The sequence below is a fragment of the Phalacrocorax aristotelis genome, chromosome 11 (assembly GCF_949628215.1).
Source record: "Phalacrocorax aristotelis chromosome 11, bGulAri2.1, whole genome shotgun sequence".
Taxonomy (NCBI): domain Eukaryota; kingdom Metazoa; phylum Chordata; class Aves; order Suliformes; family Phalacrocoracidae; genus Phalacrocorax; species Phalacrocorax aristotelis.
In genome coordinates this window covers 1,248,171-1,275,014 of record NC_134286.1, presented here as the reverse complement: position 1 = coordinate 1,275,014, position 26,844 = coordinate 1,248,171, and the positions used below count along the sequence as shown (strand labels likewise).

The window sequence follows — 26,844 nt, the reverse complement described above, 5'->3', positions numbered from 1 at the left end:
ATTTCCTGCCCGGGCTGGCAAGTGTTCAGATAAAGGACAAATATCTTTCTGTGATGATGGAGTTAACTCACCTTGTGGGCCCTTATTATTTTTGCAGTGACCTTTAATTGCTATTTTCTTTCTCCTATTATTTCCTTCCCAATGTCTGCCGTTCCTAGAAGCTTCTGCTGCCAACACGGGTTACCCAGGTCTCAATGACGTGAAGGAAATGGAACTGCTGTTGAATTTGGACTAAGACACAAATGGCAGCTTGCATGTCAGAGCATAAATCCTAAGGCCAGGAATGTATCACCTGGGAGAAACCATCCCGACCCTTGGAAATGATGAGGCAGCATGTATGAAACCATGGTCCCCATTTCTTTTTCCACCAAGGCTGTTGCCCCCCAGAAGGAAAAGCATCAGGCCAGATCAGCCCTTCCTAGCTGTGTCTGCAGAACCCCTGAGGACAGAGCGACCCTTGAAGACTGCTGACACCTCTGCTTTGCAGAAGAGAGAATGAAGCAGAGATGCCTAAGCCAGCAGTGACCCGAGCTCCCTGTGGATATACCAGCTCTAGATTCAATTCAGCCAGGCTAGACTGAGCTCCAGGTAAGAAAAAGCTCACCTGCTTTTTGATGAGCCTTATTAGCTCAGGCACAACATTGGGACAGCCTTTGAGATGGCATTTGGGGCATGAATAGGCTACTCTCTAGCCTACAATCCCATGTTTCTATTCTGGGGGGTAGAAAAGGCTAAGCAAGCTCTGGGCTATGTTGCTTGTGCAGACCCATCTTGAAGAACCTTTCCATCTTTAGAGGCTGTTGCTGTTGGCTTGGGACACCCTGGCAGACAACTGAAGAAGGAAGGTTTGTCCATGCCACACTAAGGGTGTATAAAGGATTTAATCCTGGCACAAGGCCATCTGGCGTTTTTCACTGACATAATTAACCTGTCCCTTGTAATAAAAATTCTTAAATTAGGGCTGATCTCCTACAAAAATGGCTGCTGGCAGGCGCTGAGACAACATGCTTGTAAGTTATATGACAGCACAAGCTGGTTTGCTATGGCAGATTTGGTTGTGATGCGCCAGGATGCTCTGCAGCAGGGTTAGCCCTTGCTATAACAACACTTGCACGCGTTAGTCCTCTAAAGGGCTCTCAGGGACCAGCCTGCAGCTATCTTTCTAAGATGACTGTCTCCCAAAATCTAAGTTTTCACCATGCTGCCTAAAGCGAGTGGAACTCCTCTGCTCAATGGGGAGAAGGGTTGTAGTAGAGTCCAGGGCCCTGTAGCCTCAGTCACTGTTTTGCTTTACACATGGGAGACCCGGGCGGCTGCCGGGCTGCAGAGGGAGGTCTGGTGTCTGGTGGGATACCTGAAGGTGACAACATAGTTGGTGGTAGGCCAGCCGATGACAAATGAATTCTCAGGACCCATCTTTTTCTCTGTCACTTCGCTGAGACAAGTGCCGGTCCATACTTCACTCAGATGCACCTGCTTTTTCAGCTTCAGGCTGGAGGAGGATCTGCAATTCAAATCATGGATTTCTTAGGCCAGATCCTAACATCTAGACCTCCAGAGTCTGGCCATGCCACCTTCCAGTCATGCAGATGCAGTGACAGCAACAAGTCCCCCAAAAACTAAATGTCTGGGCATGTGGAGGCACTACAAGGAAGTTTTGCAAACAATTTTGGGGTTGATGGCCACAGTGGGACAGCTGTGGCTTAGGGCAATGTGATCCACTAGAGCCATGTGCAGATAGATGGTGATTTAGGCTAATTACTGTCTATGCTAATAACTGAAGTCACCTAAGCTTTTAATTTATGTGTGGCAGAAGTAGCCAGAGCAGAAGCCAGTCTTCTATCCTTACTGCCTTTTGCCCTCATGCTATTTCTTCAAGAAGCCACATAACGGAAAGGGCAAAACCAATTAAGACAACCTTTTCCTTCAGGAAAATGCAGTGAAACATTAAGACCAAGAAGAATTTCTGGAGGTGGAAGGGGTAGATGCCACATTTTAGATCCACATTTGTAAAGAAGAGTTATTTTGACACCTGCTCCACGAATAGCTCAGAGCCTAGCTTCAACAGCACATACTGGGGAGAAGGAGTGAGCGTGAATTCCTCTTACTTGGACTTGGCGATGACCAGCACATCACTGAACAAAATCAAATGTCTTTCCTGGGTCTGCAGGCCCACGGTTAGCTGTACTCGCTCGTCCAGGATGAAAGTGGAGCCTGGGCTGCCGAACACCCCTCTTGGCAGCCCATTGTCTGAATGGGAAAAGGAAAGGGTATTTTCCCTGGAGGAGGAAGAAAAATCGTAAGACTTTGTCAGCAGCTTTTCTCACAAGGGTTTGTGATTGGACACAGGTGACCCTTGGAACAGCCCAACAGCCCTGCGCTTCTCCCAGCACTGCCCCTATTGCTCTCAGTTATGAACTGCATTTGCTGGCCTCTGGCCAATTAATTTTACCAGCCTCAGACAAATGGAAAACTGCCTAAATGCCTGCACCAAATCTGGGGAGGTGAAGCTGCTGAAATATTAATTTTTGAGTCATTTATTGCTCAGGTAAAACACTTATTTCCTGCACATGCTTGTGAGCTATGACTCAAAAAGAACACAGAAACCCCATGGCAGTCCCTGGCTCATGGCACTGCTCAGACTGGCATGGGGAAGGACCATTTCTGCCCATGTTTTCCATCCTCACTGATCTGCGTGTCAGTGCAAGGGCTGCAGCACAAAAAAAATGAACTGCATGTACTCATCTAATTCCAGCCACCTGATTCTGGTTTGCCTGGCTGCAATCCAGCCTCTTTTTTCTACTGAGATTGATATAGGTGCTGACCACTTCCAAAGAATGCTGATCGCTTTTGCACGCTGACCGCAGTCAACAAGCCATTGTCAGTATTGAACCAGATCCTTTCTCTATGCTCTCCTCAGCTGGAAGAGCTCCACCAGGTGCTCATCTCCCCACTTGCCTCTCAGCACCCTCCCAGAGCACCTGCTCAGCGCTGCTCCTGGCTCTCATAGCAGTGCTGGCAGTACAGCAGGTCCCACAGCCATTTCCTGGGTCTACCCTTGCTCTACAGGTGGGATTGTGCTGAATGGACATGCAATAGCTCTTTGCTGAGCCTTGGTCAGAGCCTGGGTTCATGTGCCCAATCCTGACTGAATTAGCTAACCTCTGAGACATGGCCTTAGATTTATGTAGATAGAAAAACAACAGAAATCCTCCTGTCTCTACACATAGACAAAAATGTGTATCTGTTGCTTCTACAAGTGAGAAGCTAAATCACCTTTAAACTTGATATTTAAAGCTTTCTATGTGTGCCAGTTAAGCAATGGGAGCCACGCCATCACACGAGCTCAGCAGTGGATTTCCTAAAGCTGGAGCTGTTACACAGCTTTGTAAACACAACAGCAGGATAGCAAAAAAGATCTCACCAATACTCTGGTGGCCTAAGCAAAGATGGCATTGTACCAGCTCCCTATCCATCATGAGAAACGTTTAAAGCTTCCCTCCCTCCAGAGGATATTCTCCAGCCAAATAAAGTAAAGAATTTGTTTCTCTTCTGTACTTTTTTTTAGTGCAATTTAGAAGGGGGTTGGGGTGGGGGTGGGGGAGACATGACAAAGAAGCCACATAACTTGGCCAGAAGACAATCAAATGAAAATCAGTCCTGCCCTTTATTTTAAATGATCCTACGAGACTGACCCCCACATGCTCATTTCAGAACAGCACAATATACTGTATGAATCAGTTACCTATGGTGTAACATAAAAGGGGTATTCTTCAGGAGGGCTGGTCCAGATCAAAATGTCAATGAGTTCAGCTTTATCATCTCTTTCTTACAAAGAAAGAAAAATCAAACTAAACAAATAACTCAGGAAATACTATTTATAAGGTTGCTATCAGAGCAAGGCAGAAAGGAGCGTGGCATCCCCTTATCTGTGTCTAGTAGTTACACAGTGCCGCAGGAGGAAGAGGGGGTGACGTCAAAGAGTGCTCAGCTCCCACTAAAGGACCAAGGAGCTCTGCTCGTGGCTAGCACTCCATATTTCAGCAGAAGATCTGCACATCTGGCATGTTTGCACCTGACTCTATCTGCTGACACTCCTGGTGCTTTACACCTGCAGAAGCAAAGCGTCAGCAGAGCACTGGATGGCTCCGGCCTTGCAGGCGAGAGAGGGAGCTTTTCATGTCAAGGTCACCACCCAACCTGTCCGGTCAACCTAGCTGTGAGGGAGAGGTGCTGTCATCTGACAGGGACGTGACCGCCCCGGAGGATGGCCGGATCTGGTGGCTCTCCCACCAAACGGCCTGAGCCGGTGCTGGCACACGTGCTGCCAGGGCATGGGCAGCCTTCCCAGCCCCCTCACATGCCCAGATGGATCTCCATCTGGAACGTGGCTGAGTCTCAGGGCCAGCTCTCCCGCCAGCGGCCCAGGGGCCGGAGGGGTCTCTGGCAGCATGTCCCCAGAAGGCAGCCAGGCAGGGACGTGCTGGGCGGAACACCAGGATGCTCCTCAGGGACGATGCTGCCACAGTCCTGGTGTGCGAGGCAGTGAATGCCACACCAGCCTGTGTCCTGTGTCCCACCGCACCTTCCCGGTGCACCTTGTCCATCCTCCGCCTGCCCTGGCTGCTCCCATGCCAGGGGCTGCCTCCCCTGCCTGCAGCAGCTCTGTCCGGACCTGCTCGGCCGGGGGCAGCTGGCAGCCTCCTTCCCCTGAATAAACTAAACCGCAGCCCTTCACCGCAGCCAGAGCCGAGGGGATGGGGACAGCCGCGCTCTCGTCCAAACCAGTGGGCCTTTGCAGAACACAGGCAGGCCCACATGGGGCCTCTCGGCACCACGGCCCTCTGACACCTCCCAGTTGCGCTCCTCACCCACAGCCACATGCTGCTGGGAGAGGAGTCCCCACGAACTGGTCTGCACTGGGCAGCTTCTCTCCTGTGGCTGCTTCTGTCTGTCCTTCCTGCGGCATCAACTCTTCCTTTTCTTAGGGCATCTCTGCTTCTGCTTCTCATACCACTGCCTGTGACTGGTGAAAGGGTAGACTAAAGAGCAAGGAATCCGTCAGCCAAGCACCCATTGACGGTTCAGCCAGAACCACACCAGGAAGCTTGTCTCACTTGCAGTCCAGAAAGAGGGGGGAGGATAGAGCTTTTTCTGCTGTTTGCAAACATAAGGGATATATATACCTATTAAAAACCCCACCCACCCACAAATACATGTATACATACATACACACATAAATATTTTTATTTTTAAGGAAAATCTCTTATGCCATCAGGAGGTATGGCCTCTCAGAGTCGTAACGTAGTGTACATGATGTGAGCGACCTCATCGCCGCATCTCAGGAAAAGAATCCCCTGGACTTTGTGTCTGTAAGCTGAGGCTCATTGCTCCCGCCTGGCAGGAGCACACTGGCCTCCCTGCACTGGCTATGCTACTGGGCAAGAGGGAGGCAGTGTGGGCTTCCAGGTGAAAGAGAATTTCAGGAAAAAACTCCAGGCTTACAACTCACGAAAGCATCTCCTTATCTAGAGACTAAGCGTGACACAGCACATAGTCACAATATGCCCCATGCAAGCTCTGAACAGGCCCATGCCTTCAAGTCTGCTACATTGGCAGGTGGGGGTCAGGGCATGTGAGAGAAAAGCCAGGAGAGCTGTCAGGAAGAGACAGAAGCTCTGCTACTCAATCCAGCTTGGACTGTATAGAGCATTTCATGCCCTGATGGCAGAGAATGGCGCTGCAAGGGATAGAGGAAGGGCCCTCTACCAGCCAGCCCCGGCTCCGCTCCCTGCATCTCGCTGGTGATGTCTACTCTGCCAGTGCTGTGACCACCCCCCGAGCTGAACGATGCAAGTGTCAGAGCTCGTTTATCCCAGCCAGGTCAACAGGGAAAACCCACTACAGAAACTTGCACACTGTTTCTCGTACCTGATCTTACTTGGGTGCCTCTGTGCTGTGCAATATTGACTGGGTCTATTTAGACTTGGATTTAACAAGCATCAAATACCTAGACTTAATATTACCTGCATTGAAAATAACAAGCTAGCCTTGCGTGGCGGGTTGACCTGAGCTGGCTGCCAGACCCCCACCAGCTGCCCTTTCACTCCCTCCAACAGGACAGGGGGAGAAAATAAGACAGGAAAAAAGAGGAATTCAAGCACTACTTCGCATCGGCGGGCAGACGCCCAGCCTCAGCATGTGCAGCAGTTACTTGGGAAGACAAACACCATAACGTGAATGTCCCCTCATCTTCCTCCTTTCCCCCAGCTTGTATTGCTGAGCACACTGCCACTCCAGTAAAAAAGAAACTATTCCATATCTGTCCACAAACAAATTGTCCTTAACACCATTAAATGAATGTGAAAACAAGTTTGATTTAAGTCTCTATAGGCAGAAAGGTGGAAAAAGGAGTCAGAGAGGTATTTCCTCTACCTGGAATGGTACTTCGACTTGCCGAGAGCTTTCGTAATGGCAGAAGGGGTAGATCGTCTTCTCTGGACTATGGGCTTCATCTTCTGCAAGACAAAAAGACATTCCAGTTGGCCACCTTGGAAGCAGATCTGCTCATTACACTCTACAAGTTTTCTTTTTATCTAGTTAACACTCACGGAATCTCGGCACTGAGAGCCATGATCTGTGCTTTTAGACACCTCCCCCCCCCGTCCTTATTATTAAAACACTTGTCAACTCTTACATTTATGTGGGACACTTACAACTTCCCTAAGTTGAAATGCTTCCAATTTTCACAGCCCAAATTCAAAGTAATGACATGAAATTAAGCAGAGAAAAAACCTGCAGGCTGAAGGTCAAGAAAAACTTCCTAATACTCATGCCATGGAGTAGTTTGTTAAGGAAAAGTATAGAAATCCAATTTAAAACTGCACTGGACAAAGCAATGAACAGCATATAATACTGTAGGGAACCACATTTTATGGGCTGAAGGAATGGAGGAGGTCACTTAGTAGATTTTTCTCTATCTTCTTTTTCCACGATTTACAAATTCAGCAAATAGACTGTTATTAGGCCCCTCCCCAGGTAGTGTAACCTCAAGACAATTGTACCTTTTTTAACAGCCACAGCCACCAAGTCTTGCATGACACAGAAATGAGGTGACTGTAATGGTACAACTTGTGAGCTAGACATGATAACCAACATACACACACGAAGGTCACAGGTCTCCTTTTATTTGCCAAATGAATTTTGTGCTGGCGAAAGATGACAGATTTTAGCCTGGGAGAGAAATCACAGAAATCCCTACATCAGTGGCTCTTGCTTAGTAGCATGGGAAAATCTGTCCCACGGCTCATTTCTAATTTCAGCATTTGCCTGTATTAGAGCTTGAAGTACAAGGAAGTTTAGAGTATGCTGAGAATTATTGGTCTTTTGCCTTCTGAATGTATCGAAATACAGAATATCCTAAGAGTAAAGGAAACCAGGATTGCTGGTTGAGCAGAAGCCCTACGGAGAAAGCATGTTGCTTTTATTAACTGTGTACTTTTCAAACTCTATGCTGAATGCAGCAATATCCCTTGCATGTGAGCTCATTAGTCCCACCTCTGAGTACACAACACCATTACACCTCAATACCTTGTAACCACATTAACATGACATTCTTACGCTGTTAGAGGAAGGTATCATCCTCATTGCACCGATGGAAAGGGGAAGAACAAGGTGATTACACTGAATTTGGGTGCCTGGTGTTCAGTACATTGGGCCTGGTTTTTCTGAGCAGACAGAAAGGTTTGCTGAGGGGGTTGGTTTGAAGCGCTGTTCCTGCTCAGTGTCACTGGAGCTACAGCGGCTCAGCATGGCTGTAAGTCTATCTCCAGGGATCTACGTGAGGAATCCCAAAAATTAAGAGCAGGGCATTAGTGACCACTTCAAAAGTTGCTGGAAGTGATTTACCACACTTCAGAAAGGAAATCTGTGGCAGAGGCTGGCGTGGAGTCCAGTTGCCAGGGAAGGCGCTCTCCTCCTCGTGTCCCATTTTGTTTACACAACACCTTTTGACTTCGGCGACAAAAGACCAGGGAATTCTACAGGCAAGAGCTGTCTCCACACAGACTCCTGATTCATTGCCTGATCAGGTCCACCAGAGCGCTCCAAAGCACAGACGACCTTGGAAAAAGTGTGTGATGATGTAATTCAAAGTTGGAGTGGGACTGCAAGTGCAATTTAATAAAGCAATTTCCAAATATATGAATACTCAGCTTTGCAACACCAGTAGTGCTCTCTAAGTAGATTCTTTGTGTATGTGTATATATGTAGACAGTGACGGATGGCAATTTTTCCCTCCTTCCCTGATACGACCTTGCCAAGCAAAGATCTGATTTCGGGAGTTTCACAGAGGGAACAACTAAATAAAAATAACATCTGCTCAAAAATGTTTTTTAAAAAAAAGAGTCCCTACTAAAATGGAACATCTGACTTTCAGAGGTGCCTTAATAGGATAAAATGTTCCTACAAAACATAGTACAGTAAAGCATCAGTCATGCAATATCTTAGGGTAGGAAGAAAGGATGGGTGTGGTTGTCTGGTGGAAAACCCCAGCAGGCTGTCAGCTGCAAAGACCACCTGAATACATACAGCAGGCATGCGTTGTAGGAACCTCTTGACTGGCATTGTAATAAAACCTTGCACATAATAGTATCTTCTGTGCCGAAGAACCCTACCTATGGCACATAATAACCCTACTGTAGGTAAAGCAAACATTTTGGCCACCCCAGTGCGATAAGGAGTACCAATGATGTACGTTATGTGAGTGAATATAGGAGGGCATTTTACTCAGAACAGATGTCAGGGGAGATATGAGAGAGGCAAGTACTGGTGGATTCCTCCTCCTGAGCATTAGGAATGGTTTCAGGTTGTATCTGAATGGTGGTGGCAGTGCCTTCCAAGAAGCCTCATCTTTGCCTGCTCACTGCACTTCTCCGGAGGAGTCTGAGGACCTGTTCACTAGCGCCACTTCCAGCAGGCACTGGATGACCCATGGATATCTCACAAAGACAGAACTTTGGGTTTCCAGTGAAATGCTGTGACTACAGGACACAAGGTATTCCCCATACTTGCTATCTCCAAATAAAATGCTGAGATCATCGGTTGCCAAGAGGTCTAGTTGCCTGATTCCAGAGAAACTCTAGGCAAACCAGAAAATTGCCTTCCAAGCCCTCAGCCAGTCTCTTCAACCCTAGCCGGTCAAGCATCCTTGGCAGGATGTCACTGAGATGATGGCCGCAAGATCACAAGCGGCATCTTACTGAAGGAATGGGACACAACTAATTGGCATGATTTCATGGTTAATATACTTGATTTGCATATTTGATAGAGGAATAATAAATTGTTCTGCCTTTGGTTTCAGTAGGCATGCAAGGTAAAACAGTTGCTCATGTCCTCCTTCCCTGCTTGGGATAACCTAGCTGGGTTCTAGAACCTACCGCATTTTAAACAATTTTGGTTTGTATGGTAGCCCACGTAAATGATGTTTCCTTAAGAGGCTGCTGGACAAGGACAGTCTCCTAACGCCTTGAGCGTTCTTCCAGTACCACGTAGAATGTGCTCTGAATCCTGCATATTTCTAAGGTCTACAGTTTTATGGTTTTCTTGCAAAAAAAAACCCTCCCATCTCACCATGCAGAAGAAACACCACAAGGCCTCTGTCTCATGCGGGAGCTCTCTGAGTGGCCACAGCCGCCCTGTGCTTGAGCAGAGCTGGCAGTGCTTGAAGGGGTGGCTGGGGGTCCACAGCCCAGGGCTCGCCTGGGTGCCAGCACCATCACACCGCCTTTCCCCACAGGCACCGCTTTCAGATGAAGCTGTGCTCCTCCACGTTAAAGCCATGGAGAGCTTTTGCTGGAAGCCAGCTCTGTTCACATTAACCAGGCACTGGAATCAGAGACCGGCCAAAGGGATACGGCGTAATCTCTGTGCTGTTTTGATGCCATGGAAACAGATGCTCATTTACCCAACATACTCTGAAAGTGCTTGAACACTTGCAACATCCTGGACCGTGTTTGTGCATTACTCATCTCAGAGCTGCCAATTTTAGCTGTGTATTTCTTGGCACTGGGGAGGTTGTGAGTCTAATGCCCCTCATTCCAAACCCATGTATGGCCTACACTATTGGCTCAGCTGGCCAGCATGAGCAAGGTATTTTTCCCCCCACTGACCTCTGTGCTTGAATGTTATTCATCAGATAGTTAAGGTGGGATGGAGCTGAAAAATAATGACACCTTCTTAGTACAGGGTGGGTTTTCCTTCCGTCAATAGCTGGTCAAAGCTTGCAATTTCTGTGGCACCGGAATGCTGCTATTTGGCCTAGTTCACGTTCAGAAACGAAAACAAAATTTGTTTAATAGTGCAACTTTTCTGCAACACATAAATTGAAATTGTTGTTTCAGAAACATTGATTCACTGTGTCTTCAAAAGCACCACATGCTTTCTTTGACCCCTAGCATTTGCTGCAAGTTGACAAGACTCATGTACTCTGCTAGCAGCAGCGGGCAGCTGCCAGGTCAGACTCATCTCTGCCGGTCAGCGCAAAGCAGCAGGGAGACACATCTCTCTCACTCATGAGCTGCTGATGCTGCGGAAGACTGTAGGTTATGATGGCATGGAGGAGAGCCCCTGATGCTTCCAGACCAAATGTGGGAGGTAGACACAGCCAAGGAGCTGGTTGGCTTGGCCACCTGCAAGGCCAGGGCTGCCGGGATGCAGGACCACCTGCACAGTAAGATATGACAGATCTACAGGATTTTGAATTTCTGGGTTAGCACATATGATAGGGCTGCTGCAGACCACGGAGCTGGGTGGGTAAGCTAGCACGAATCAAGGGCATTTTCCAATGGAAACTTGCCTGGCAGGAAGCTTTAAGATCCTGTGTGGCAGGAAGAGTTCCTTCAGAGCCCTCCCTTCATTTTACTGGAAGGCTCTTCCAAAGCACTGTATCTTGATAAAATGTTTTCAATTAATCTGCATTTTCCAGGGAAAAAACACATTACAAGAAGGGTCCTGGTTAGCTCTGCTTTGGCCATTAGTATGTCACCACTGAAAGAGAGATCAAAAAGCCAGTCTGAAAACAAGTAGCAGTGTAGAAACAGTAGGAGGAAGCTCTGCAGAGCCTCTGCCACGAAATGGGGCTAGCTAGTATATTTAAAACTAGCCTGCTATGGCCATTCCACTCTGCAGTCCATAGTGGAAACATCCTTCATGAGGACTGAGCACACAGCAAAGAAGATCAGTCAATTAACCTGTCTCCACCCCACACACTCTCTGCTGAGGCAGGGATGATAGCCATCACCTCCCTTCTCTTTTGACGAGGGGAGAATTGTGCACTGATTTTATTAACGTTGTCCCTTGCTAGACAGAGATGGACAATCGCCTAAAAATTAAGATGTCACTCCAGGTCTGGGACATTCACCCATCAGTGTCTAATGCATTGTGAAGGAAAAGTCCAGCTGCCCCAAGGAGCTCTGAATTTCGCTTGAGCATTTCCCCTTCCGTTCCCCTCCTGTGTGGTTGTTTAATGAGCCCTTGCACCGACTCTGTTGCTTCACACGCAGGATTTAAAGAGGTTTGAAGCCGCATTTTATTACAAACCATCATATGGAAATGAGACCAACTTCACACTTCAGACCTGAAAATGTACCCAGGGGGTATTAAAAGCAGTAAAATCAAATACAGGGAGAGGGTTAATTCAGGTCTGCCTCTATTCTCAGCACACTGATGTTTCACCATGAGTTCTTTGCGTGCTGCTGAATGGAGCGACCCAAGCAACATGTCACTAGCATGGGTCCAGGCACCCAGCTCACACTTCCAAGGGACATTTGCTTCTCCCACTGCTCTTAGCTGCCACATTCTGTTACTCTTTTACACAGAACATTTGTCTGTCAGTGTAATTCTCCCCAGGTTTGACAAACAGTCCACTTTCTAGCTGAGAAGACAGTGAAAGGGTACCAAACACTCTTAAAAAAAAAAAACCAACCCAAAACCAAACCCACAAAAACCCTTATCAATGTGGCCTCTGAGTCAATTCCATGCTGACATTCATACCAGTTAGGGAGGCTTATGTTGGTAAAGGCACAGTCAGAGACAGTAAAACATGGGCCACAGAGTCTTTGATTACTTGGAGCATTACAGATTGTCCAGAGCCAATAACATCAAAATTATTCTCATTCTTGGGTGGATCTTGTGAAACAGTCTCTTCCTACAAATGATCTCATCACAGTACTGGTATATTGTGTCAGAGCAGATAGCTGATCCCTGCTATTGATAACTGAACCCAGTAAGGGCACGTTTTTCAGTAGTCTACCGGAACAGAGCAAAAGTTACTGCATAAACGTGGCATATGGTTATTTAGCTCTCACAACATTCAAAAAAATACTTAAGAATCCAGTTAAGAGTACAGAAACGATTAACTGATTGCTTGGGCTTAGATCCATCCATGTGAAAACAACTGCTGCTGCTCTCCTATCCAATAATGAGTTTATGTTAGCAGCAGCATTCCTCAGAAATATCTTAATGAGATAATGTAAGACACTTCTGCCTCCTGCTCTGTCTCTTGTTGATGTGAGCACAGGATGCTCTTACAAAGTGCCTGCATAAAACTGAAGTTGCATTTCTGGTTGGAAAACCCAAATAGAGAGAGACAAAGAAAGAGAAGGATAAATTGTTCACTGCACAAAAGGAAATCAGGCATTAGATTACACAAACTGAAAACAACTGGGCTTGCCATTTCATGCTGATTTGCACTTAAAATGAGTTTAGGGAAGAGTGCACTTGCATGGCTGCTGTCTCATTCTCCGCTGTTCCCAGACTACATCTGCCACTTCAGAAACTGTATAAACTTGAATGTGACCCCACGACCAGGAGCAGCTTTAGCAGGGGCTCCAAAAGCTGCTGCCTTGCAGTCATTCCCCCTTGCCCCAAATGGGGAAATCCATTGCAGGGCACTCAGTGTCACCTTACTGGGAGGCAGCCTCAGCCACGTGTACCTGCCCTGAATCTCACCCAGAGGTGCTGTGCCACTCTGCTAGCCTGATCTTGGGTGATACTGGCTTGAAAAGTTACACTCCTTTCATGCTCCTTGGAAGAGGACATGTTTTATTCTCAGCCTTGATTTCCTGCCCTGCTTGCCACCCAGAATAAGAGCAAAATCTCTCCAGTTCTCCTCCAAGTGTCTCTTAAAAGGTGCGTGTTTGGAGTTCTAGGACCAAGACAAAACCCTGGGCTTGACTTGTTCCCGTGCTGGTTTCCCCATCTTTGCCCAGTTCCCAGCCAGGGGAAGATGCTACATATAGCAGAGATCTGTCGTTGTGATGGTGATCATGACTAGGCATCATTAACCAGCTTCTTTCCAGCTCGCAGCCAGGCAGGCAGGCCAGCATGACCTGATGGGGAGAGGGTTCCAAAATGTAGCAGGCCCTCCAAAAGACAGGCCGTGCATGAACCAGCTCCCGGGAGGAGCAGCTGCTTCCCATGGGACCCCCAGCCCGACGTCCCCCCAGTCAGCCAGCACCACAGTAACCCCACCAACAGTTCCAGGGGAACCTGGCCTTGAGTGGTGGGCTGCAAACACTGCCCACTCTGATGCCTGTCAGTGAGGAAGGTCCCAGGGGCACGTATGGAGGGGAGATGGGAGGACAGGGGGCTGTCACAAACCGGTATGTCCAGGACTAAGCAGAGACCAGCAAAGACAACCATACCGTCAGCTGGGGTAAATCAATGTTGATCCACTACAGTCAGTAGCTTTATACTCAGGTAATGTAGCGAAAGAGCCAGGCCAAGGACACTGAACTCTATAGGGAAGTTTTATACACTGCTTGTATAGCAACATAATGATTGTAGCATGAAATCTGTATACAATGAATTATTTTAGTATAAGAGCCTTGTGCCTCTGCTACTAGAGTAATATGAGTAATTAACCTGGTGGAGCATTAGTTTGAAAGGTTTGCTAAGTAACAGAGCTGTTCAAGGATTAGATGTCTTTAGAAGACATCCAGAAATCATGCTATGCCTAAAAATTCAATCTCTAGAAGTGCAGTGCCTACTGATGTTAGAAACAGGAGTGATGTGAGCAGACGCACTAGTAGTGCCTGCAGCATGTGCTGTAAGGCATGTAACCAGGGGAGTGGGTCTGCAGATGTAGACAGAGTAAGACACTTGGGAGATTGAAACCTTTTTGAAAATACTGATGAGAGGAAGGAGGACCTGGTTTCCTAAGGGGTCTCCCACGTCTGTCCTGTGCTTAGTTTCCCCCAAGTCAGAGTGCATAAGAAGGCCATGAGTATAAGCACTGCTGGGGCTGGCTTTGTCAGAAGGCACATGAAACCTCAGGGTGGAAGGCAGACTGCGTTGCTTTTCCTGTGCAATTAGGAATATTTCTTGTAACAACTTCACCACTAATTAACTGTTCAAGGTGGAATGATGTTAAATGGGTCACCACCCTGCCACCTGGAGTCTCTGCCTTGTTCTGCAAGGCAGCAGACCCAAGCCTGCCCCATCAGCTCGACTCTGGACTTCGGCTGCCCAAGGAGCTGGATCCAGCTTTTGAAGCTACTCCTTGCAGTGCTGACCTGGGACCAAGCAGCAGGGCAAACGCTACTCGCTGCCGAGGACTGACCGATCCTCTCCCCATCACCCCAGGCCCAACAGGCACAAGCCTCCACTTGCACATGGGTTCCTCTCAGCTGGTGAAGCTCCAGCAGCATTCGGTGGGCATCTGGGCTGCTGCCAGCCACTCGCAGCGACCCTGCTCCGGGTCCCCTTGTCTCAGCTTGAAGGGAAATGGGGGCAGCAGGGCTGGAGCTGCCCAGATAGGTAGACAGAGCCCCCCTGAGGGGCCACAAATGCACCCCCAGCAGACCAAGCCTCTTCCCCAGGGCCATCTGCGCCTCTTCCCCAAAAGCTGGCCCATCCCTCTACTTCTCACCCTGTTTCTTCCCCAGTGGGGATGGTTTGAGGCCAGCTCAGACAGTGCTGCAGCACGGTGGGTCTGCGCTCTTTTAACCCTGGAATTATGGCTTTCCCAGGGTGGGCTGTGAGCCCCGTTACCGTTACCTGTGGATTATCTGCTGTTGAGGAGGGTGTCAGGATGGCCCTTCCCTGCAGCGGGGCTGAGAGGTGTCACAGCTGATGGCCTTTACTAAACCTACAGGAACATCCCCAGCCTCTGATACCTCCCTCCCTGCCACATCTGGCAGCAATCCACCAAGAAGCTCAGACATTACTGGTCGTGGCAGGGTACAACCACCTCCCAGTCCTTACGGTGACAGCAAGTGCCTCATTTTGAGAGGAAGCAAGACCAAAAAGTGTAATTTTCCCCATTTTGGTGCCTGGCCTGCTGCACCGCTAGGATTGTTATCCACGGTCACAGCTGCTCCACACTCTCTGCCTCTGAGCAGAGCCAGGCTCTGTAGGCAAACGCACAGCTCTGTCAGATATTCCACCTCAAGACACCAGATGAGCCTTTTCCCATCATGCAGAATAGCCAGAAGATGAAGCATTGTGCTGCAACACCACCCCATTCCCAGCTCCCAAACAGCTGCATGCGAGCATCCCTGCAGTACGCGAGGCCTTCGTGGCTGCTCTGAAGACATTTCAGGGCAGGCGAATAAGGGAAGAGAAGCAAACCCTACATATCTAGAGGAATACCCACCGCTGTACATGCCCATGAGCAGGTGGCCAACCGAGGAGCTCTGCCAGGACTATGATTAGCTTGCCTGTGCTGCCAGAGGGCTGACACAGCCTGTTTCCGAGACAGCGGTGGTCTTAGCAAAGTAACTTTCTGCTCTTCCCTCTATATAACTATTGTGCTTCACCTCAACAGCTTGCAGCTGATGGGCTCTAAAACAATTACAGTCTTTAATCAGCCAAGCCCGTGCTTACCCTTATCCTGTACATCTCTACTCCAGCTTTGACGTGACTGCTTGGAAAATGGAAAAACTGAGGCTCAGAATGGAGACGTAAGTAACATGCCCACAGCGATGCAGAAAAGTAGTGGCAGAGCTAGGCTTGGAAATTAGGTCTTTGTACTGGGAGAGGTCTAAGCTAGGTGTCCTTTCTCCTCAAATCATAAGGTATATTCCCCCAGAGTCATTACTGCAACGTTTTCATTGTGGAAAAAAAAGACAGACATGGTTCTGGCCCTGGGAGCCTATCCAAAAGCACAGATCAACAACATCTGTGGGCAGACAGAACCAGAGCAGATCAAATCTCATGGAATATTATCAGGAATTCCTGATACCTAAACATTTGCCATCATCTACCTGTCCAAAGAAACAGGTCCTTTTGCTACCATTGGGGCTACAAGCAGCTTTTCCGCGATAGGGATGACTCACCCACCTAACAAGGAGCAGCATTAACTGCTCACGCAGCCCAGTTAATACTACAGTAACTGCCCTATGCCTCCTGCCACCCCGAGCCTCTGGCAGTCCATTCTGTTTTCTGGCTAACGCAACCCCATTCCGATCCGTCCAGCCTCCTTTTTCCATAGTGCTTCGTGTTAGGTAAGGACATGCATGCCTGACCATTTGTATTTTAATAGTTTGTCCTACTTCACTTTGCATAGGGTGAAAATTCAGTGCCCAGAAGAGAGGAACAAAAAAGTGCAGCTGTTTTATGAGCTCTTCGGGGTGAGTTTTGCCAGCACAGGCATATGGTAAAGCATTAACATTTCCTTGCAAATGCTAGGGAGAATCTTTAACTCTCCTGCCACAGCTTTAACCCTTTGAACTCCTTAAGACCCATAATTAGCCTAATTAATCAGAGGAGGAAGTGTAAAATAATATCGGGTGGCCACAGTCCGGTATTTTATTTGTGAATGCAAGTCCCTTCAGAGTCAGGACACGGCTTGATGTGAAGTCAGAGCTAAGAAACTTTGGTGTAAATGTTTATCTGAGTCATTTTACACAAGCTTGTCTTCCTGTGTTATTTCACTAATTGCTTCCCTCTCCCTTACTGCTAAAACGCAGCTCCAAACTCAAACATATCTTAAAATATGCAGAGCCTGATGGCAGCAAACCAGTTTGCAAGGACACATTTTGAAATGTTTCCTTTTCCTTCCAAGAAATGAAGCCCTGCTGGTTTATTTTAAAATGTCCCATATAAGGGGGACTGGGAGAAACAATCTGCGACTGCCAAAGGCCGAGCGGGTTTTCCACTCAGGGATGGTTGGGGATTAGTTTGACTCACACTAATCTGTTCCATGCTACGCTGTTTTCCCTGCTCCTAAGGATAACTTGTGCCTGCAGGGCCTGCCTTCCTTGGGAGTCTGGAACAACACTGCCAGCGACAGCGGGTGGCCATGGGAGAGGATGTCCTGTGAATCATGGAGGGGACTGCTGTCTCATGGAGCACCAGAGGTCTTCCCGACTGACAAGGGTCTTTCTGAACAGCTGATGTAATGGTCCGTGTTCTTAAATGACACTGGGATGGACCCCAGATCAGGACACTTGGAATTTATCAAGGCTTGGGTCTGTGTTTCTGGCTACTGCACAGCCTTGCCCACATGGCACCGTCCTCGACCGGGAGTATCCATAGCTGGGGATCAGCACAAGGATTTGGCCCTGTGATACAGGGTCGTAAAGCAACGTGAAACTCTAAACTGCCACTCAGACTGCAGGACGGGTACCTAAAAAGGGACCCAAAAGCTTTAAGCAGGAAGACAAGGCCACAGCTCCCGTCCATCAGCTGTGCCTCTGTAAACACTTGGGAGCCAAGCCGGAGCTCTGCACTTCCTCACTGCAGCATCCAGTACCGGGCTGAGAAGTGAAAACCAGTGAATACAAGAATAACAGAATTTCTGTTGTTTCCAAGCCTCAGCACACCGACAGAGTGCTGGTGAACAGAATCTGTGGAAATTATGGGCAACTGCTGCTGAAAACATCCATGAGTGGTCTTTCCTCTGCAAATCTGCAGGTTCAGCAGGAGGGGATGTGTCCATGTGTTCTGGGACAACAGAAAAAGCACTGCAAGACAAGCGCTTACTGCTGTTGAGGACAATCATTGGCCACCGCCATCAAGAGGATCAGGCCCTGAACTTCTGAAGGGTGCACTCGGACAAATTCCTTTTTGTACAGATATCAGTTTGAAAAACTCTGAGTAACACAAATGCAAGTCTCTTCTTTGTAGCCAGCACAGCAAATTGCTAATTGATGGAAACTGAAGAGATCAATAAATACTGATGTTGATTTAGAAATACTTGCGTACTTTGTGCTTCTGGCCTGGTGAGGAACTAACAGCTGTTAGAGGAAGCACTTCCCCCTTCTAGCACTGTGGCCAAAAGTGGTGGGAAGAGTAAAACCTTGTTTTGTAAAATTTCTTCACCTTTTCTTGAAGGTCCTGACAGTTTGGTTGCAATTCTGGTGTCCAGGGCTGAGCAAATTTGAAATACTTGGTGACAATGGATTAGACCAAACAACAGCTGCCTGTTGGGATTTTTCTGCAATGCTTATTCCCGAGGTGAAAACCCACTGCAACAGATTCCCCCTGGATGTTTTGATAGAACTTTATAGTGGGACTTTTTCCTCATCCCTTTCCTTCCTTTGAACCAATGCTGAAAGCTACGCCAGGAACCTCTCATGAGGAATTCTTGCCTCTATAGCTCTAAAGAAAACCTCTGCACAACTCTACACACACACACGGTCTGTAGCATCACGCTGCGGCATGCTCTGATTATGAACATAGCATCAAACAGTTCTGGGGTTACTACTGATAAGGCTCATGGGGAATCACTGGGGGCATACTTTTATAAACCCCTTTAAACCATTTAATTCAGGCTGGCACTTTGGGGTAGAAGTTTCTGTTGTAAAGTTGGATGTATATTTAACATTGGAAAGGAACTTGCTGGATTTCACAGTATAAAAATTCATCACTGAGGCCAAAGTAAATGAAGAACCGTGCTCTTCCTTTAAAAATGCAAATAAATAGTTCACTGAATCACGCTTTGGCAAAATGAAAAACTCGAAGAGCAGCAAAACCTGAAGAACAGAAGAATGTAACACATTCCTTCATGTCTTTAAAATAACCCCCTTCTCTTCCCCTCTCTTGGTTCTAATCTCCTCCTCTTGCCATATTAAAAGCTAAAAACTCACAGACAGGTGGGTCTGCCCAGCTACAGAATTACTTCAGCCTTCTGAAGCAGGGCCTCTGAGCTTGAGTATGCTGGTCCAGCCCCTGCTAGGGCCCAGGTTAACTCCCAGCGCACGAAACGCACAGTACCCATGCTCCGCGTGTGATACAGGACGATATAAACTGCACAAGGAAGAGAAAGTGTAAACTACAAACCGTTTATGAGGCAGCAACGCCTCAGGTTCACTGAGCGGACAGTGCGTCTCCCCTTGAATGCCACGGTGTGAATCCTCACCTCTCCCCGGACACACATCCAGTGCAAGGTGCCAAGTTGCTAGCAGTCCAACACACTCCTAAGAAAGACTGACTAGACACTCAACACCTTTACAGCTGCCGTGCCTTTCTTTTAGGGGTAGACGCAGGCTTGTTTCTGAGCCAGCTTCCCCCAGCCCTAATGCAAACACGTGCATCAGTTGTGCTCCCCAAGAAAGGTCCCAAGTTCCCACCTTACAAATGATCTTGTTGCAAGCAGAGGGTCAGTGGGTGACACCATTCCCTCTACCAGGTAAGCGCCAGCAGCCTTTGGTGCCTGTGAGTTTAAGTACCTAGTGCGTGTTGCAAGTCTTGCGTTTTTCATCTATTTACAATGATTAAATCATTTTATTTGCAGCTTGGCCATGGAAAAGACCTTGAAAAGAGGCAGCTCTGTGCATCTGGATTTCATTAGAGCTGAACATTAATCCCTTTATGCCCTATAAGCATCCGGTTAGCATTATACAGACTTGGGGTTGTTAAATGGCATTCTCAGAGCTGGCTGGCTGAAAAATGGGTTAATCGACCGCACCTCTCCCAACACACACACCATGAAAGGCATTTTCCTCTTTCTGTTGCTTGCTCATCTGCCTGTCAACATCAGGACGGGTAACACACTTATTAGTAACATTCACTGCCGAACTCCTCCTCAAAACTCGTGATAGGTTTGTGCTGAATTGTAGGATTTAATCCCACAGAATTCTACACCTGATGGAAATCAAAAATAGCCTCAAATGAGGATCCAAACCCCATGAGTTGCAGTGGAGCTGCAAGTCTAAAGTTACACGAGCTGGGCAAATAAAAGTAGACTTTGGCTTGAGCAACTGCAATTTTTGCCACTTTTTGGAGTTGCAGGAAGACATTAAGGGTTGAACAGTGACAGAGGCCAAGAGTGAGACATCGCTGAGCAGCTGGGCAAAGGTCAAGAATGGAAAGGCAGGTGGGAGCAGCATTATGGGAGCTGAGCCCACGTGAAAAAAAGTGCGAAGGAGGATCCTGAAAACACAGCCTGAAGAGATGCCAGTGGACTGAGAAGGGGAGGAGAGAAGCTAGTCATGGAAGATGAAAAGCTCAGAGGTCAAATAACCTGGAAGCCAGAAATTGTTCGCATCACTTGGCAAACTAAGAAATATGCATATTCTTAGAGTAAAAAGCTCTTGCTGTGAACCAATGCGAGTCAAGTAGTGTGGCCTTAAAGAACGTGTCCCAGTTCTTTGATGGCGTGAGAGGTGGAAAAAGATAAGCAGTGGAATCAAACTATTCACATTAAGCTCCTTACACGGGGCTGTTATAGTTATTCCATAGGAGCAACTGCTACAAGCTACTGCAGAAACTCAGATGAGCCAACGAGAAGAAACAATTAGGGAGAAAATGTCTTTTTCCACTGAAGTCAATGATAAAACACGAGTACTTCGTAGAGGCTAGGAGTTATAAGAGTGGGTACAGCATCTCCAATGAATCAGACAAAGGTTAGATAGCATAATGACTGAGGCTGAATAGTAGGCTCTTCATTTGCCCTCCCTATGCAAACACATGTGCACACACACACGCTGATAAATTTCCCAATAAACACAGCAGGCAACTTCAAAACCAAACCAAAACAAGCCTTTCAATAGGAATTATGAAAAATAAGTTTTAAATCACAAAAACATCCTGTTTTGCTTCAGTTTCTCTCTCACATGCCACAAGCTGGACTCCACCCTACCTGTTTTCAGAGAGGCTAACTATGGGCGCCAGGTTTTGGAAATTTTCACGTCCTTATCTGTCCTGCCATTTGCTCTCAGGGCAATGTGAGGAGGGCAGTAGTGTGGAGACAAGAAGAGATACGTTGATCCCCTGTGCCAATCCTTTTTCCCATAGCTCTGAGATCCCTCAGGAGAAAATGTTGAGAAGTAGAAGATGAACAGAAGATGGTTTTATTGGTTTGTTTTTTAAAATCAGTGACTGCCATAGTCCCCACCTCTGGCTGAAATGGAGAAGGTGCTGTTAAGCAGACTTGCTTTTTGCTCTGCTAGGTGCAAGTACTCATACTGATGACACTCACAGACAAGTTAAAGAGAACATCCTGAGGAGATGCCAGGTCCCTACCCAGAGGCGCACAGAGAGGTGGGAAGCTGGCAAGGCAGATTTCCTGTCTTAGCTGAGAAACCAGCCACGCAGATCAGATGCGTACTGCACTTTAGTACCACCTTAGATGACCTCTGCACATCAGCTTCCAGCCAGGGGATAGAGGTTGTCTCCAGAGCAGTGCTGCCAAGCAGGCGATGTGCTGCTAGTGCTCTGGAGGCTGCTGGGGTGTTTGTTCGAAACGGGAGCAGTCCAGCGTAGGTGTGATCATACGTAGCTGTAAGCGGGACATGGGCGAGTAACGACAGCGTGAGCGGCTGAGTGCTGCTGTACACATTTTCAGAGGTGCATGGGTTTGGATCTGCTGGGGTGCTACTGGCTGTGATGGCGGCACTGGCAAGTGTGAAGCAGTGAGCAATATGTGGATGAAGGCGAATCGAGCATACACAGGAGCCTGGGGGTGTTTGTGACCGTGCTGGCATGACAGAGGGTGAAACAGCAGAGGGGTGGTGAACCTGTGGCAGGCAGGAAGGTGTGCTGGTGTGCATGGTGTGCTGGTGTAATGCTGTCCACAAGGGACTAGGAAAGGATCCACCAGGAGGATGTCTGCATCAGAGCCACAAATCAGAATCTCCCATATTACAGGCTGGAGGGGGTCTGGGATCCCTCATGGCTAGTCAAGGCAAACAAACATCCACTACATCTTCCAGCTAATTAAGAGAAGCCATATCAATGGTACATTCCTCAACATCTCCCATACCTATGAAGCAAAACCCGTTTGACTACGCAGATGCTTGAGTCACATCCCCTGGTTATAATCTAAAGGAGTTCTAGTCCCTGGAGCTACCTCCTCTGCAAAAACAAGGCCACACACTTCCCATTTCTGGGACCAACGTAGCTGAATTATAACGAACAAAGGTGAAGCACCAAGAAGCATAAATGGTCCCTTCTGCGAATGCCAAGCTCACCTACATCAGAGCCACATTAAGCGATCTACATGTGCATTCAGCCAAAACCTCAAGTGAAGCAGCGCTTAAAGACATGTCAAGAGAAAGGAACTGTTTCCAGTGCAGTTGATCGGAAGACCTTCACTGGGCACCACTGAGAGTCTGCAGGGGCGGCAGAGACTATCATTATGTCTCCATGGTTAGAGAAGCCTATCCAAAATTAGGTTATGCACTCACCCAAAGCGTGGTATTGTGTTTCATAGGGATTCCCTGAAGCAGTTGACTCCCAGAAAATGTAAATCTTTTTAAACCAATAAACTTTAATATTTCTTTTCCTCTTGAAAGGTACCTACATTAATTTTTAAAGCATCACTAGAGGGCGTTAAATAAATAGACCTCCCAGTCAAGCTAACTGCCTGTATAGGCAGTGAGATCTCTGAGAAAACTGCTCAGTTGCAAATCCTGGGGGGGTGGGGGGGAAGGTTTAAAAGGTATGTGCATATCAAACGGCCTCCTGACCACTTTCTCTCTGGCTCACAAACTAAATGCTTTGCTTCGCTTTAGGTGTGCCCTGAAGAGCAGCAGCCCAGGGGCCTGGGGAATGCACCCAGGAACTTCCCTGCAGCTGGGCACGAGCTGTTTCAGCAAGCCATTGGAAGCTGTCCCATGACCAGGAACACTGCCATTTATACATATCCCATCAAGTACCAGTGGCTTAAGCAGCTTAAAGTCATGCTGGACAAACTGGTGATCAGGACCTTGAAGAAACCGTTGGGAAGGCTGAGGTTCAGTACCTGGTGGTGCTCCGTGCATCCCAGGGAACACAACCCACATAGGAGCTTCATGCTCCTGCGGAAGCGGGTGTCCATGGCCCTCCTGCTCCGGCCGTGCAAGCTAGCAACCGGCCATGACGCTGAGGCAAAGACCATACTGCTAGAGGCCCTCGTTTCCCACCTCTGCAGGTAACGTAGAGCTGGCACATCACAGCAACACTTTGACTGCGTTACACAAAGGCGTCAGCACAGAGAGGTCTAGTTAGGAAGAAGATCGTTAAGGGATGTTCTAAATGTAGAAGATGGGAAAGTAAAGGGAAAACCAGGCATCTCTGTCTCAGGTAGGGCCTTTAGGTAAAAACTGCAAGTGTCTCTAAAGAATTGGCAGCAAAAGCTGCAATAATGCATCACTGGATTATAAAGATCTCTCTGGTTGTGGGCACCTTCCAGCCCCTGGCAAGGGCAAGCACTATAAGTATTACAACTAGTTGCGGATTAATTTTTTTTTTTAACAGACCTTGCTATTTATTCCAGTGGAAACTCCCTGCAAATAAAATAGTCCCGCTCAGCTACTGTTTGTTTTGGATGATTTCAGAATTTCAGACCGTCATTTTGCATAATGTTTACAGTTTTCCCTCGTATTTTCCATTATTTCAGGATAACCCCATGCTAATACAATATTCTATTGTTTGTTCTGTTGCATTTAAAAAAAGAATAATCACCACGGGTAGATGCAATTCAGTACCGAGGGAGCAGCTCTTCCCCGCTCTGCCGGAGCGAGTGCCACTAACTTCGCTCACTCCAGAGGAGACTGCGGTTTCTCCTGGAGAGCCTAAAAATACGAGGCAGTAACAAAAGGACTGTCACTGTGTCCTGCCATGAAGGCAAAGCAACGCGCACTTGACAGGTCTCCTGGAACAACACCGGGATGCGAAAGCGCTGCGATTCTGCCGCCGCTCTGCGAACGCGCCCGAAGCAAAGCGGCTCCGAGACCCCCGTGCTGCGGAGGCTCCCACGTTGCTTCCCTGCCGACCCAGGCCAAAGGCAAGCGGGACCCCAGCTCCACACCGACGTGCGGACACACTGTGAGCTCCCCCAGCTCCCCCTGCCTCCCCTCCCTCCTGCAGCCGGGCTCGGGAAACCAGACACCTTCACCTCCTTCCAGGCTGGCGGCCGCTTCCCCCAGCGCTTTTCCAGCGCCTCCTGAAGCAGACCATCCAGCTGCCCCAGCGCCAACAGCTGAGCGACGCCGCCACCGACGCGCCGCCACCGCCGGCAGCCCTGGGGAAGCGTACGGAGAGACACCCCCCGCCCCGCAGCGCAGCCCCCCGGGGGAGGGCAGCAGGAGACCCCCTCCCCGCCCCGCAACCCCGGCGGGAGGGCAGGATTGGGCAGGGCAGCGCTGCCGCGGTACTTGCCTGGCTCCGCGCAGGGCCCGCGGCGCTGCCGCCTTGTCATGCCCGCGGCCGAGGCGCGGCGCGGCGCATGGCGGCGGCGGCGGCGGCGGCGGCGGGGCCGGCGAGCGGACTCGGCGCGGCGGGCCCCGCGGCCGGGCGGGGCGGGGCGGGGCGGGGCGGGGCGGCTCCGCTCGGCGCGGGTCCCGCCGGCCATTGGCTGGTCGCGGGGCCGGGCGTGGCCTGCGGCAGCGCCCCCTGCCGGCTCGGGGTGGCGGGCAGGGACCGGAGCGCTGCGGGCGGGGTCGAGCTCCGCGTCCCGCGTCCTGCTCGGCCGGAGCTGCTGGAGGCGGGAGGCCGCGGTGAGCGCCCCGCCGGCGCCCGCGCATCCCTGCGGGGCGTGGGTGCCCCGGGGAAGGAGCCGGCCTGGGGCAGGCAGCGGCGGGGCTCCCACCCGCGACACTCCGCGTGGGAAGGCGAGGGCGGGGGAATCCCCCGGGCGCCCGAAGCGGGGGGAATGGCACGCTCCAGGCTCCTCCTGCGTGGGACGAACGCACCTCTCTGCGTGCTCGCCTGCGACCCCGAAGCGTTGTGGGGAAAGAAAGGGCCCGGAGAATGACTTGTGCTGCGGGAAAGGGCAGGACCCGCTCTTTGCAAAGCAGCTTTTCTGCGCGGGGCTTAAGCACGGGTAGGGTCAGGCTGGGAAACTACAAAGCAAAGCGAACCTGGCACGGAAGGGGGCTCAGTAGATTTGTTTGCTACCTCAGTGCTGCAGAACCGGGCTTTCCATGGTGGGCATTGCCCAAGAGCAGAGTCAGAGGCTAACTACGGGGAAAGAGCTACCCAGAAAATCATGCTAAAAGATAGCTTTTCTGGGCAAACTCAGTGGAAGAGCTAAGAACTCACAGGACCGGAGACAGTCACGCTCTTGTTCCAGAAAGCAGTTGTTCCTGAGCAAGATGGCATGAAAGCAACTTTAGAAGGTATCACACACAGTTCCCACAACGCTTCCTTCCTCCACACTCACCTCCAGATCTCCTGTCCCAGTTATCAGCAATGTATGTGCCCACGCAGCTTTCCAACTTCACCTAAAAGCAGTCAGCTCCCCACTTTGCCTGTGCCAATCTGTGTCATTCCTTACATCTCTTTCCATACAGAGCTCCAAAAAAAATCTCACCCAGTTTAGCAGTCCATCCATTCTGTTAGGAGGAAGATTCTGGTTACACCTGGACGGTACACATCAGAGTATTTGGGACCATCAGCTGTAGCCATTTCCTCTACGTGTCATCGTCTGTTCCTGATCTCACTGTTCCTCCTTCCAGCTTTCTCAACTCCTTCGTTTCAAACTTCCTCCTTTTTCTGCATCTTTTCTCCAACTAGACCGCAACTCTTTGGGGGGGACACTCACGACCACAACCTACTCAGAATTCTGTATATAACCTGTTGCAGTACAAACACATAAATAACTGTGAGAAATTGTCCAGTGAAACTATTTTTCTTCCCCGGTGGAAACCGCTGAATGATTCACATTTGGGGGAAACCCATTCGTTCCGGCAAACCCTCTGATGGAACTCAGGCACAAGCCCTCTGCAGGAAGGCCTTGGTGTGGACTGGTTTGCTGCCAACGCAGCTCAGCTCAGCTTCTCAGCTTAAAACCTTGTTTTTTGAGAGCCTATGAGTACAGGCCAGGTCAGCTATCCGGGGGCTGGTCAGATGCTGGAGGCCTTGTGAGTGGGGCTCCTACTTTCAAGGAAAGCACCTGTTGTCTGGTATCTGGGTTGGAAGACTAAGGATCTGCGATGAGGCTGCCTCCAGGAGGGGCTTGTCTCTGTGCTGGGAGTCCTGGTGGCTTACAGAAATGGACATAAATACTGCCAGACTAACCAGGTGCTGCTGCTATTCAGCATCCTTGGGTTCTGGGCCAGCTGGAAATTCCGTACATTAATTCCATAATTCTACCATGATTGCTGGACAGAAATTGCTATGGAAAGCAATTAAAGCATGCACTGACAAGGCACATTCCTCTTTGAAATTATTCCTACGACTCCCCCCGTATTGACAGAACCCATGATTGCAGCACATTTCATGGGATCACAAATAACCTGCTGTGGCAGTCACCCAACTTTCCACTCTTCTGTGCCTTTCATGGAGGACCTGGTACCCATTTGCCCTCCCTGCTATGTGAACATGCACCATGTTCACAACACTGTGATAGAGCTGATGCAAAAGAAACACAGTGGGTCTTAAAGGGAGTATTGGTAAAAGAGAAAAGACATTTATAAT

At 49.0% G+C, this 26,844-nt stretch overlaps 1 protein-coding gene across 5 annotated transcripts in view; it reads right to left on the bottom strand.

Annotated features, from left to right (window-relative positions):
* LOC142063145 (rho GTPase-activating protein 20-like) overlaps positions 1 to 24,713 on the bottom strand; it is a 37,596-nt gene extending 12,883 nt beyond the window's left edge. For 2 of the 5 annotated variants that reach the window (XM_075106539.1, XM_075106542.1), the window contains exons 1-4: positions 24,586 to 24,713; positions 6,436 to 6,518; positions 2,109 to 2,279; positions 1,355 to 1,504 (exon numbers count right to left, since the gene is read on the bottom strand). In XM_075106539.1, the coding sequence (XP_074962640.1) occupies positions 1,355 to 1,504; positions 2,109 to 2,279; positions 6,436 to 6,515 (401 nt within the window). In that variant the 5' untranslated portion in view covers positions 6,516 to 6,518; positions 24,586 to 24,713. Of the gene's footprint in view, positions 1 to 1,354; positions 1,505 to 2,108; positions 2,280 to 6,435; positions 6,519 to 23,889; positions 23,976 to 24,585 lie in introns of those variants that run through there. The other 3 variants (XM_075106540.1, XM_075106541.1, XM_075106543.1) reach the window with 3 other exon arrangements.
* Between the last annotated feature and the right edge of the window lie 2,131 nt (positions 24,714 to 26,844).